This window comes from Schistosoma haematobium, chromosome 4 (genome assembly GCF_000699445.3).
Source record: "Schistosoma haematobium chromosome 4, whole genome shotgun sequence".
NCBI lineage: Eukaryota > Metazoa > Platyhelminthes > Trematoda > Strigeidida > Schistosomatidae > Schistosoma > Schistosoma haematobium.
In genome coordinates this window covers 41,280,273-41,294,200 of record NC_067199.1, presented here as the reverse complement: position 1 = coordinate 41,294,200, position 13,928 = coordinate 41,280,273, and the positions used below count along the sequence as shown (strand labels likewise).

General features: G+C 36.5%; 1 protein-coding gene across 1 annotated transcript in view; it reads left to right on the top strand.

Annotated features, from left to right (window-relative positions):
• UHRF1BP1L (uhrf1 binding protein) overlaps positions 1–13,928 on the top strand; it is a 66,075-nt gene that overhangs the window by 37,194 nt on the left and 14,953 nt on the right. Inside the window, exons 12-15 of the mRNA XM_035732534.2 lie at positions 6,725–6,829; positions 10,120–10,200; positions 10,857–11,081; positions 12,448–13,752. Coding sequence (XP_035587222.2) covers positions 6,725–6,829; positions 10,120–10,200; positions 10,857–11,081; positions 12,448–13,752 — 1,716 coding nt within the window. The remainder of the gene's footprint in view (positions 1–6,724; positions 6,830–10,119; positions 10,201–10,856; positions 11,082–12,447; positions 13,753–13,928) is intronic.

Sequence of the window (13,928 nt, the reverse complement as noted above, 5' to 3'; positions counted from 1 at the left end):
TACCATCAATTATCTCGATAGTTATAACGATAAAATCAGACTTAACCAATATTAGAACAACACATAAGCGAACAATTGTTTTCAATTAGATCGTCATCAGGCTTTACTTTATTATACATGAAAACCTTCCACGTAAAGGCCGTGCGCGACCGGCCTCAAGCAGTTGTCCCTTGGGCTCTGCGGTCATGCTCCCAGGTCGTTAAGACCAACACTAATCTAATTTCCTTTTCAGGTTCCTCAAGAAATACCCTTCCACGGTGTGGGCAGCCGGAAAGTGACACCAGCCCTCATACCCGTAACAGCACACGAGACCAAGTTGGTCACATTCAAATCCTTCCTACACTTCCTAATACTACTCTTATCTCCATGACTAACCTTTATCACATCCCTTTATCATCTCGTACCGCTAGGGAAAACGATTGGAGTACGCGGAACGTTATTCCTGGTCTCCTGAAATCACGCTCTAAACTCCATGTTAGAGCTTATAACGTCCGAACACTGTGTCAAATAGGACAACAAGCTTCCTTAGCTAGGACTTTAGAATCTCTCACCATCGATATGTGCTGTGCCTCCAAAACGCTCATACAGGATCCGAGTAGCGTCATTCAATTGACATCACCATGTCAAAATAGAGAGCCAACTCGATTCACACTTCGTGTATCTGGAAGCCCTGATGCTGCTTCCCGTGGCCTCGCCGGCGTAGGCATAGCATCGAGTCCTAGGGCAGAAATAGCTCTCTTAGACTGGATCCCAGTAGACAGTCGTTTGTGCGCTGTACGACTAGACGGAACAGTAAGGACTCGGAAAGGTAGGCACACTCGTCGTTGCCTCTTTGTCGTCTCTGCCTATTCTCCCACTGACTGCAGCTCAGATGATGTAAAAGATGAATTTTACAGAAAGCTTTCCGACCTCCGAAAAGCTAGGCGCTCTGATGTAGTAATAGTGGCTGGTGACTTTAATGCTCAAGTAGGTAAACTAAGCGAAAGGGAAAGACACCTGGGTGGATCTTATGGTGTCGTGGCTCAAAGAACAGACAATGGCGACCGTCTATTGCAGCTATGCTTAGATAACCGCCTGTTTCTTGCAATTACTAACTTTAAGCATGAGGAAAAACATCTTTTAACATGGCGACCCCCTAAATCGTCCCAACGTTGGACCCAAATAGATCACATCGCTATCAGCCACCGATGGAGGGGCTCAATAGAAGACTGTCGCTCATTCTGGAGTATATGCTTAGATTCAGATCATGCTCTAGTGCGAGCGCGTATTTGCTTGCGTCTTACTGGACGTAAGAAAGATGCTGCAAGGAAACCTCTTAGGGCCCTACTTAATGATAGTCAAGCTAAGAGTATATTTCAGGATCCACTAGAAAAACAGGCAGCCATGTAGGCGATGCCCACCCCGAGGCAGCATGGAATGATATCCGAAGAGCTGTGGAAACCGCAGTGATATCTGCTAGTACGGTAAAGCGTAAGGTTAGGGAGCAACACTGAATCTCAGCAGCAGCTACCGCACTGATAGATGCTCGAAAACTCATTCCATCTGGCTCTGAACATAACGAAGAGCGGAGTCAGCTTAAGCGCAAGCTGACAAGAAGCCTACGCAATGATCGCGAACAGTGGTGGATAGCGAAAACAAGAGAGATGGAAAAGGCAGCGGCAATAGGTAATAGCAGACAACTGTTCAGACTTATTAAGGAAACCGGTATTAGGAACCTGACTGTTATCGAAACTATCTCAGAAAAAGATGGACATATTATACATTCTCAATCCAGGAGATTGGATCGATGGGCAGAACACTTTAGGGATCAGTTCAACTGGCCTTTAGCCACACTTCGGTTTCCCACGATCTCCAGTTGACCTGGATGGAAAGTTAATATAAGTCCTCCGACTCTTTACGAAGTTGAGAAAGCTACAGGAAATCTGAAGCGAGGGAAAGCAGCAGGCCCTGACAGGTTTACTCCTGAGATTTTTAAGGATGGTGGTCCAGTATTAGCAGTGAGATTAACTGAGGTCTTAGGTAGAATTTTGGAACCGGACACAATCCCATCTGACTGGTCTCAATCACTGATTGTGCCAGTCTATAAGAAAGGACAAAAGTCCTCTTGTGACAATCACACAGGAATCAGTTTGACTAATATAGTGTCTAAAATATTAGCTTCAATAATACTTCGATGCCTAACTAAAGCTCGTGAAGAGCGGACTAGAAGAAACCAGGCTGGTTTTCGACCTGGACGTGGCTGTATAGACCAGATATTCACACTACATCAGGTCCTAGAACATAGACACACATTCAGATGCCCCACAATCATAGTATTTCTCGACCTTAAGGAGGCATTCGACTCTGTTGATCGTGAGGTTCTATGGCAGTGTTTGTCACTGAAAGGAGTACCAAAAAAGCACATTAACCTTGTAAAAGCTCTCTACTCGAACACAACTGGTCGAGTGAGAGCTTATGGCGAACTGTCATCAGAATTGATTACCTCAAGTGGTGTTCTCCAGGGCTGTTCACTCTCTCCATTCTTGTTCAACTTTGTCGTTGACGTGCTTTTAGAGATAACACTTTCCTCACCTAAATTCCGAGGGGTTAGACTTCTACCGGGAGATTCACTTGTTGACTTAGAATATGCTGATGACGTCGTTCTATTTGGTGGAAACGCTGACAAAATGCAGTCTTCTGACCACTCTAAGCAACAATGCAAGCATGTTCCGGATGCGATTCTCCCCTCGAAATGCAAAATGTTGCTTCAGGATTGGGTTGCATCGACACTCGAACTAGTGATAGGGAGTGAAGTAGTTGAGCGTGTCGACCGCTTCACTTATTTTGGGAGCCTCATCAGCCCTTGTGGTCTGGTATGTGACGAAATCTCAGCACGGATACAGAAAACTCGACTAGCTTTTTCCAACTTGCGTCACTTATGGCGTAGGAGAGATATCCGTCTATCAACCAAAGGACGTGTTTACTGTGCAGTAGTTCGTTCCTTCCTACTTTATGTCAATGAAACATGGCCAGTAAGAGTAGAGGATATTCGTAGGTTACTAGTATTTGATCATAGATGTCTTCGAAACATTGCTTGTATATCCTGGGACCATCGAGTAAGTAATACAGTTGTTAGGAAACGGGTACTAGGTAAGGATGACAAAGAAATTGATGAGGTAGTGAAACTTCATCAGTTGAGATGGCTGGGACACGTGTTACGTATGCCCAACGAACGACTTCCTCGACGTGCGATGTTCAGTGGTATAGGAGTAGATTGGAAGAAAGCTAGGTGCGGCCAGACCAAAACATGGCACAAGTCCATGAAGTCACTGACAAATGGACTGAGTCATGTTGGCAGGTGTAGACTACCTGATTGGGGATCGCGATATGATAGAAACCGATGGTTAGATACCCTGAATGACATGGCTCAAAATCGTTTGCAATGGTGTGCGCGGGTGCATCCACTTTGTGTTCTCCCAAATTTTAATCTTCTGAATTCTTCATGTCCCTTTCTTTCTTCTCTTCCCAAATTTATTTCACTGTATCATACTCCTTGAATAACATCTCCAAACCCTAATCTTTCCGATTACTGCTTATACTCTTATTACCTCTACCACTACGGGATTTGAATCGACCACTGTATCTCTGTGCTAATGTGGTGTGGCAATTCGAACTGATGTACGTACGTACGAAGTTATACGTTGTTACTGACTGACATGAATATTTATACGAAAATGTTAAACCAATCAAGACTTGTATTTTTACTTATTATGCGTGGTGAGCTATTCTATTTCATTGTGATTATTGACCCATATTGCCTTGATTGGTTTAACATTTTCGTATAAATATTTATGTATATTAGAGTAAAACTTGATGACGGTCTAATTGAAAACAATTGTTCGCTTATATGTGTTGTTCTAATTTTCACAATGAGAATCTTTAATATTTTAACCAATATTAGCTATTCTCACTAGAACTTCTTGGGATTCTTCTCCAAGCTAATCAATAGTAAACATAAAACAAATGCATACATTCTTAATGTATATCTGTAAAATCTGAGCTCCAAGCATTTGTAAGATCGATTTTGTTCCTCACATCGTTGCACTGAAGGACCTTTAGCATAACAAAAACAAATCATGAATTTTGATTTTTACTACCTAGAAATAGTTTGACTAGATTAGTTATAAAATAGTTGATTTATTTATTTATTACTGGTACATGTTTTGTTCGTTAATCACAGTTCTTATTTATTTATTTGTTGTTCGGTATTATTCGTCAATAAATAAAACATACTGTTATTGATTTACACTATTAACTTCAAGGCTGCAATTGTTGACACAATGTGAAACTGTTTGAATAAGGCAATAGCTTTCAACTTATTGTAATTTATACATGTAAACGTTTATAAATACGGACTATCTGAGGTACTTTTAATTCTTAAGTCGATCTATCTTTAATTTAGTTTAATTCACGAAGACATTTGGATGAAAGATGGCTAACTTTACTTCATTAGAAAAATAGAGGATGGAACGTTTCATGTAAGCGTTTACTATCTTAAATTAAGACCGTACTTATTCTCAGGATACAGATTGGATTAAACCATATTCCGGCCATGATTGTGTTGGAGCACGCTGATTGGTTGTTCCCTAGCCAATCAACGCTAGCGGATAATTGACATTTGAAGTTCATTTTCTTTACAGACTGACGTCGATTGTAGAAACATTTGAAATTGAGGTGTACTGTTGAGTGCATCTTTTCGAACCTCGTATGGGTTCCTATCCACGACTTTCAGGTTTCCATTTTTAATCATCTTATTGATCATTTAAGTTGTACTGCCAGTTTTTGCATAGAAAAAAAGCCATGTGTCGTATGTCGTGGATGCATAAATAAATCACACCTCAAGTATATAAATGACTTAACATTTTTTTATCTGTGGCAAGCCCATTTGGCCACTGTATCATGTCTATTCATTGTAACTCAGACTCTTAATTCACTATGTTAATTTCGGTGTGTATGATCGAATGCATGTCTGTACATTAACTCTTAAGCTATCCTCCTATTGGTTTCAAGTGCAGATAATCGATAATTTATCCACACCCGATTAACTCGGAAAAATATATATGGATTTTAAACACACACATACTCACTCCTTTCATCGTGTGCTTGCTCACCGTACGATTGTGGATTTTTATTAATCATTAACAATAAACTATCTCTATAACTGGTGTTCAGTCTTCTCAATAATCTCGAGTAAATTCGCAATTCCTACCTAAAACACTCATTTACGGGATATTATTTATTGGAGTCAGATATTGAGGACATTAGCCTCCATATATCAAAAGACGGTTTTGTGAACATTTAAGTAATTTTATGGTTGAGTTCATGAGTTAATTCAAGTTAAACCACCATGAAAAACCTGGAAGCACTGGACAGCTAGACCGTGGATGCGCATTGCTGAAGAGTCCTATACTAGGACGAAACGGCCATCCAGTGCTTTCAGGTTTTTCATGGTGGTCTAGCTTTAATTGACCCATAAACTTAATATTTGTTGTTGTGAATGATGCTGAGAAGAGTAGTCAAAAGAAAAGTTTATTATTTGTGAATTAATTTGCACATTTCAACAGTTTTTCCTTGATATTTCGGTGTTTAGGTTTTTTTTATTCATCAATGATTGTCATATCTCAAGATGGTCTACATGGCGAACTAAATTTAACTAGATAAGTATTGAAACGTAGAAAGCATTGATCATTTGCTTCGCCCACTTTCGGGCCTCCTGAACACTGCATGACCTCGTCAAAAAATAAAACCCTATAACTCCGGTCCCAGCGTTGAGCGATTTGACGTCCACCAACCGATATTTCCAATCTCATTCAGTTCGGCTACACTGATCTCTCATTTTAATTACGTACTTAAAAAGGTAATAATAGATTTGTGACCATTTACCCTACATTTCGCTATTTCGAATGATGAGATAAGGAAAATGCCTCAACTTGCACAAGATAGGTGAACATACATCAACGAAGTTGACTCTGACTTTTCCTTACTTCAATAAAAGACAACAAGCAGTATTCAATTGTCGTTCAGTTTTCAATTTAGAAGATTGGTTTAATTATGATCTGTTAGTATGTGGTCATTGTAACGCACCAGGCTGGTGATTTCATGTCTTAGTGCAAGAAATACTAAGTTGGTCATGGTAAGCTCAAGTGATAAACTTTGAACAGAATGAAACATGCTAGCTATCGCTTTTTAAATATGTTCCCTTATTGGAGTATTGATGGAAATCCCTTTTCCCACCTTGATATAATAAAGATTTGTAGCGTAGGTGGATAATTTTGGTTTTATTCTATGATCTGGATAGTCTGGTCATGTGGCTTTCATTGTTCTTCTGAACAACATCATCGGCAAAAACTTCAGTTAGAAGTGAAGTGTTCGGGTTTCTCTGCATATGAATCACAGCTTTTCCTGTCGACCTTAATGTTGACTAGTTGTTGTTGACCTCTGATCCGTCATTATGTCCCTCTTTATTTTTATTGTATCTTACTTCGGTCTGACTCTTGATCTTGTATAATGATTGGGGATGATTGGATTTCTATCAGTGAAATTCTTTTTAGGCATGTATACTTTGTCAACCTATGTGAAGCGTATCTAAGTTTCTTATTTCTCGGTTTTCATAGTGCTACTTTGTAATTATTTTCCATTTTTAGTTTTTGCTAAATCAGAACTCATTTTTGTTATATTTATTTAGTCAACTTTCTTATCCGGCAGAGATACAAACCATCCGTCGAAACAACCTAACAGACTATTTGATTTAAATCGATATCATGTACGACTTGAAGCTTTGATGCCTCGTGTAAGTAGAATTTTTCAAAGTGTTTTGCTTACTATTTCTAGATTTATGATAATCTAATAAGATTCTACGTTTATTTCTAAGCATTAATAGTTGAACTTTCCAACCTCTGATATTAAGAAATTGTGTAAATGAAATACGTGCCTACGTGGCTTTATAAAAAGTTTACAAGCTGTTCACAAGTTAAGTGGATATATGACCTGAACTTGTTGTAACATTGCACACTTTGTGCTCATAATTTTTCACCGTGAGTGTAGGGTACAAGACCACTATATATATATATATATATATATATATATATATATATATATATATATACCTTTTAAATTATTGTTAACTAAGTGAATTGGTTATTTAATACAATATGATGATTTTGGTTTTCATAATATTTACTGTAACATCCGGATGTTGGTAAGTTTGTGTATCCATTATGGAAGTAAAAAGGGTAACTCATATTCTGTGCTCAGGTTCGTGTATCCGTTATTTAGTTTTGTAATGTATAATGATGCTGTCTAGTCTGCCAAGCCAAACAGACGGAACTGTGTTCTAATCTGCATACTAATTGGAAATCAAATGCTTTAACCACTAAACCGTTTAGAGTTCCATTATTACTGGACAAGAGTAAGGTGAAAATAATACTTGTAACAATCCTGTTGAGTAGAGAAAATGAAAAAGGTTGAAATGCTTTACATGGAATACGCTATTTACCTAATGACAAATGTAATTGATAATAGTTAACAGTATTCCAGAATGAAATTGAAACAATATAATAATTGAAGTTTGAAATGAGATTATTTGTAGGTAATACTCGTTACGAATCGATTTCAGCCTGGGTCATTATTAAAGACCAGGAAATACTAAACAGATAACTTGTCCCTACATAAGACCCCGTCAAGAATGGAATATGGGATTTGAGGTCTTGTGGCGAGTACTTGATTTAAAGCAATTAGACCCTTTTATAAATTTCGATAGAACAACGAGAAGATGGAGTTGATCTGAAAAATGTGATGTATTTGCACTATACATTTCGAACAATCTGGTCACACATATACTTGTCAGGGCATTTTTATATGAAAGTACTAAAGGTCAAACAAATAAAAGTCCAATTAAAATAACTAAGGGGAGAGAAAGAATAAGAAATTGTCGCGTTATCCTAGGCCATAGAATGACTTAGGAATTACCAAGGTAAATTCAAGGTTACGACAAATTGTTTTTGTACACAAGGTGGGGTTTAAATTTACGAATAGCCAAGGCTTCAATAAACTTAAGAATACGAACTTGACAAGGTCTATACAACGTTCTAAATGCTGTATTAATGTCAATTTTGTGCCCCGTCTCAATTATATGTTTCGCTATCGATGAACTTGGTTTTCTACCCCCTACATTGATCGGATCATTTGACTCACATTGATTTTGAAGCCATCTAGGCACATGTTCATTGACCCTTGATTGCATTGTTCGAGTACTCCTCCCTATGTATGTGTGTCCACATAAACATGTAAATTGGTAAATACAATGGGATGTGACGTAATCATTGGTGCATTGTTTGGGTCTATTAGGAATTATGGCCTTAAACTTTTCAATCACAACCAACTGAGCAGCATAATGCGTATTCTCGATAGCTGCTTTCAATCTCTGTCTTAAAACTCTACTGTTAGATTCGCCTCTATATGGTAGGTTGATATAAACTTTTTTCTTTGACACTGAATAAATTAGAGGTCGTGGCATTCACTGACTTTTGCACCTATTAATAAACTTGAGTGGATAACCATTTGCTATTAATGTGTCAGTCAGTAACTTTTCATCTTTTTCCACCATGTCAGAGGTACATATACTTTGAGTCCTCTTAAAGAGACACTTAACCAGACCTCTCTTGTATTGCAATGGACAGAAACTATGGAAATTTAAGTATTGTCCCGTCCAAGTTGGTTTCCTATACACTGACCGTCTAATAGTGCCATCCCTTCAACTTAAGAGTATGTCTAGAAAGGCTAATTGGCCATTACTTTCTGATCCATGTGTCATCACAATATCGTTTTGAACACCATTGAGTTTATCCAATAATCAGTAAGCATCAAAATCCTTATCACATATAATTAGGATATCGTCCATATATCTTCTATAAAAAGTTGTCTCACTAATAAGGTCGCTCGTCATATTTTCCACATATGACATGAACACATCAGCTAAGAGAGGCTCCAAAGGGCTACCCATAGCTACACCATCAACTTGTCGAAAATATTCACTATCAAACGTAAATTGAACATTAGCTGTACATAATAAAAATAATTCTTTCAAAAATGGTAACGGAATAGGAAAAAGGGGAAAGATTTTTTGGTTGTGATTGAAAAGTTTAAGGCCATAATTCCTAATAGACCCAAACAATGCACTAATGATTACGTCACATCCCATTGTATTTACCAATTTACATGTTTATGTGGACACACATACATAGGGAGGAGTACTCGAACAATGCAATCAAGGGTCAATGAACATGTGCCTAGATGGCTTCAAAATCAATGTGAGTCAAATGATCCGATCAATGTAGGGGGTAGAAAACCAAGTTCATCGATAGCGAAACATATAATTGAGACGGGGCACAAAATTGACATTAATACAGCATTTAGAACGTTGTATAGACCTTGTCAAGTTCGTATTCTTAAGTTTATTGAAGCCTTGGCTATTCGTAAATTTAAACCCCACCTTGTGTACAAAAACAATTTGTCGTAACCTTGAATTTACCTTGGTAATTCCTAAGTCATTCTATGGCCTAGGATAACGCGACAATTTCTTATTCTTTCTCTCCCCTTAGTTATTTTAATTGGACTTTTATTTGTTTGACCTTTAGTACTTTCATATAAAAATGCCCTGACAAGTATATGTGTGACCAGATTGTTCGAAATGTATTGCGCGAGTAATTTATTATTAGACCACCAGACTAACATCTGACGGTATATATTTCCGACGCCGATTCCTAGTGGTGTCGTCAGTGAGAATTGCTAGGAGCCCCTTACCATGACGAGAGAGTTGTTCAGTGCTTCCTGACTTTTAATAATACCTCAATTGGGATCGGATACTAATAATTGTTGTCTAACATTTTAAATGGTCTCTGCTAGTCTGTTCCGTCTAAAATATATGATCACGTTTATTGTTTCGGTCGACCACAACAGTAAACCTCTTCTGGTCTTTGATTCAAATTACTATTGTTCTCTGTTGATCAGTATTGAAAGTTTCGTTTGAACTCATTGTATCATTTAAATGATCGAACTCGTATTACTGTTTTTCAAATATAGTTGATATTCTCACTATTTGGACAGTCCAATCGTCATACGAATTCATCCAATTGGATTGGACCACACGCTCTTATTTTACAAGTAATTAATTACTTCTATGACTAATACTATGTATGTTTTCAAACTGTATTGATTATTTTGTAATGACTTAACTTCAGTTGCCACCAAACGATAGAGGTCGATTTTAAATACTTTTAACAAACAAGTCATGTTTATAATCTATTACTCAAAAGAGTCACTCATTTTGACTGTTTTACTCGTAAAATACTTGAGTGATAGTGTCTAGTGATCCATTGCTTTCGAAACACTGGAGGAAGATAGTAAATTTTGAACTACGTTGTGAATGTTCATCTACCAAATGAAGGGATATTTGTTGTTATTTGCCAAATCGGTGTCTACCTGGAGATGATATACTGGCTACCATGGAAGTGGATTTGACAAAAGCTATGGGCGGACAGATCATTTCATGATATCGTTTTGCAAACTTTCTAACTACTGAACTGGTTCATTTCAGGGTATTCAGAATTTCTAGTCGAACTCTGTAGAACAATTGGAATATACAATTTAACGCTACGTGACATGATTTGAAGTAGTCTTAAGAGGTAACTCGAATCGATACGTATTGATAATAGCTTCTGCACTGTCTCTATGATTGCTTATGAGCGTATGAAACAAATTTTCCTATTTCCCTTTCTTTTTCATTCAGTTTACTCTTTTTCCCAAAATTGTTCTTTCAGTCAGATCAAATTATCGTACAGTCACTAGCAGCTCCTATATCATCACATGTCGCTGATTGTTTGAAAAAGCTGTTAGACAATTTGCAATTGAGTTATGGTCAATATGATACCAGTTGTATGAGTAATAATCCATTCATTTCTCAAGCTGTTCCACACAAATCACCGGATTTGTCAAAATTCCAAAAACTAGTTCAGTCAGCTACAGAATTACATAGTTTATGTCCCGTAAGTTTTAAGGTATGAAACAATATTTGATTCATTCTTTGTAAATTTGTTTTATTGTGAATGACGTACATGTTTGTGCTTACAGTTATGATTCACATATGTTCTTTAAAAGAGTAAACAATCGTATATCATCAAGTTAGCTGTGAAAATCGTCTTTTAGAACTAGCTCTCATCTTCTAAGATAGTGTTTTATGAAGTGGTAGTTTGCCGCTAATGTACTTGGCTCTCGAGAGAATAGGCCTCAGGTTCAAACTCCCTTTCATAATAGATTAGATCGAATAACCGTTGAAAACGAGCGATTGTTAGACTTAGCATCTTCAGTTCTCATAATGAGTACGATGCGTCTACATTATCACGCCATTATTACTAGTCCTCGCTTCCAAATTGTGTTAGTTTACTATGTTACACTAATCACATTCAGCGTCACCCGGAAGTTTGTGTTGCCCTTCCAACTTGATAGATTTCACTAACACCACTTTTTGATGTTGATTCTCCTTTAAAATAGACCAATGAATTTTCACAAATCAACATTGTGTTTTTCATATGAAGGTTTGAATAACTAAAGTTCGGCCTTATGTCCGATTTATTTGCAGTGAATATATTCACAATGAACTCACTCTAGATGTATGGGAAGGTAGTGTTAGCTAATTAATTCTTCCTTCATGGGTGAATTAAATCTGGCAAATTTATGAGTCAGGATCTCCACTATGTGATGGTCTTGATGCAATGTTTTTTTTTTCGAAAATGATCTATTTCTGCACATTAAGGTAGGATTACGGTTTAAAGATTATTCAATTTTGCTGACTACAATCGACCACTTGAATTGATAATGAACAATTCAATCTTGTGATGGCTATTTTCAAAATCCGGACTGATTTAAATTTAGTCCCTATAAACTAATATCAATAAAATATTTCATGAGTAACGTATAGACCATTTTATGTAGTAAAAATGATAAACTTATGTACACAAGCTATTTATCACAAAATAAACATGATTAAAAACTTTTAGTGTAAATCATCATTAGGATTTTCTAGGTCATTTACCAACCATTAGATTAGAATCATTACAATAAAAATTCATCTATTTCATAGTTTTCAGATTTAGTCAAAATCATTTGTCCTTTACTTATATAGCCTAATCTTCTGACCTTTGTGTGAAACAACGGCTTATTGATTGAATCATTCAACTACCACTAACACTGAATTGCAAGGGCAATTTTTACTCCAATTGCTTTAATTTGAAAGTTGAGTAATATTATCATAGCACTTTAAAAGTATACTACAAGCTCAGTACATAAACACGTATATGCATTAAAAATCTCATTTATTATATACTTATATATTTTTTTGAAAACTTCTCGCAGAATTTCGAAGAACAATTTTGGTGCATTCATTGTCCAAATGTATGGAGTGAATTTCTTACAATAATCGATATGACGACATATAATTCTGTCCATCTTGTTAACAACGATCATCGAATCAATGATTGTATAATATACCGTCAATCATTAATTGAATCTCTTCCTTTGACTATATGGTCATTAATGCCAATTGATGTATCGGTGCCTTCAACAGTTATCAACAAGAATCAACCATTCAATCATTCTCCAATATCGTTAATAATTGATATTGATAATAAATTAATCCCTATGGATTCAAAATCATCATCCTCACATATGATAAACCAATCAGTAGATCAATGTCCAATCAAAATCTCTTTAGGTTCTACAGATCAATTATACACTAATCGTATTTTATTATCACGCCTTATCAAATTTTCTACCATGAACAGTGAAAAACTGAGAATTCCTGACACATTAGATCAAATCATATTTTTGTATTATATATATCAGCAAATTTCTTATGTACAAACACGTTTGTACTTAGACTATCAAGAATTTACACAAATTACCGAAAGTCGATCCACATTATCAGTCAGTCCACAATCAAATCATAATCACTATAAATTGTTATATTGTGTAGGTTTTTCCACACTACGATCAATTGAGCTGGACGTAAATGTTTGTCATGAAAATGAAATTCGTATGAAACAAGTATCGTCTCCTAGTTTCACGGAGAATAATATTGACACTAGTCTACCGAATACTCCAAATGTATCTGCTACAAGTGTCAATTTTTTCCCGAATAAATCTTTATCAACTGCTCTATTGTCATCGTCATCATCACCATCATCTTTAACAAAATTCTCACATAATCCTACTCCACTTTCTGCTGCCACAGTGCTACCGTTGTCGTTGCAGACATCACTTCGCTATCATCATCCCATGTTTACACCTTCATGGGATTCGTTATCATTAAAAACCGAAGGTTCTGTGTTAGACAGTAGTAAATTAAATAGAACTAATCTTCGGAGATCAATGCGTGGGCGCATTAATTCCTCAGATGATAGTCCACAATCTTTATTACAAAATGATTGTGATTGTAGTATTGGGACTACTGATAGCATTAACAATAACAGTAATAGATGTACGAATAAGTTAGTAAATTCCGATTTACCATCACCCAAAAGGTTTTTAATAAAACGTAAAACTCACTCAACAGTTACGTTTGTCAATAAAAAAAATGAATGTAATGCGGTTGATCGAAACAAAGAGTCACAAAATAAACCTCTCTCTGAACAAGATCTTTTTATGCTTAATCCTGTTGCGGTAAGTTGTTATAAAAAGTTACTTTCTTATCTCTTAAATAAGTGTATCTTTTTTAATGAGACGTTATGGATTGGGATAAGGAGTTCTTTTCAAGTATATCAGAAGCAAAACCGTTCTTATCAGTCACATTGAACTATCATCGTTCTGTCTCTGAAAATGAATAGAGTTGACAATGT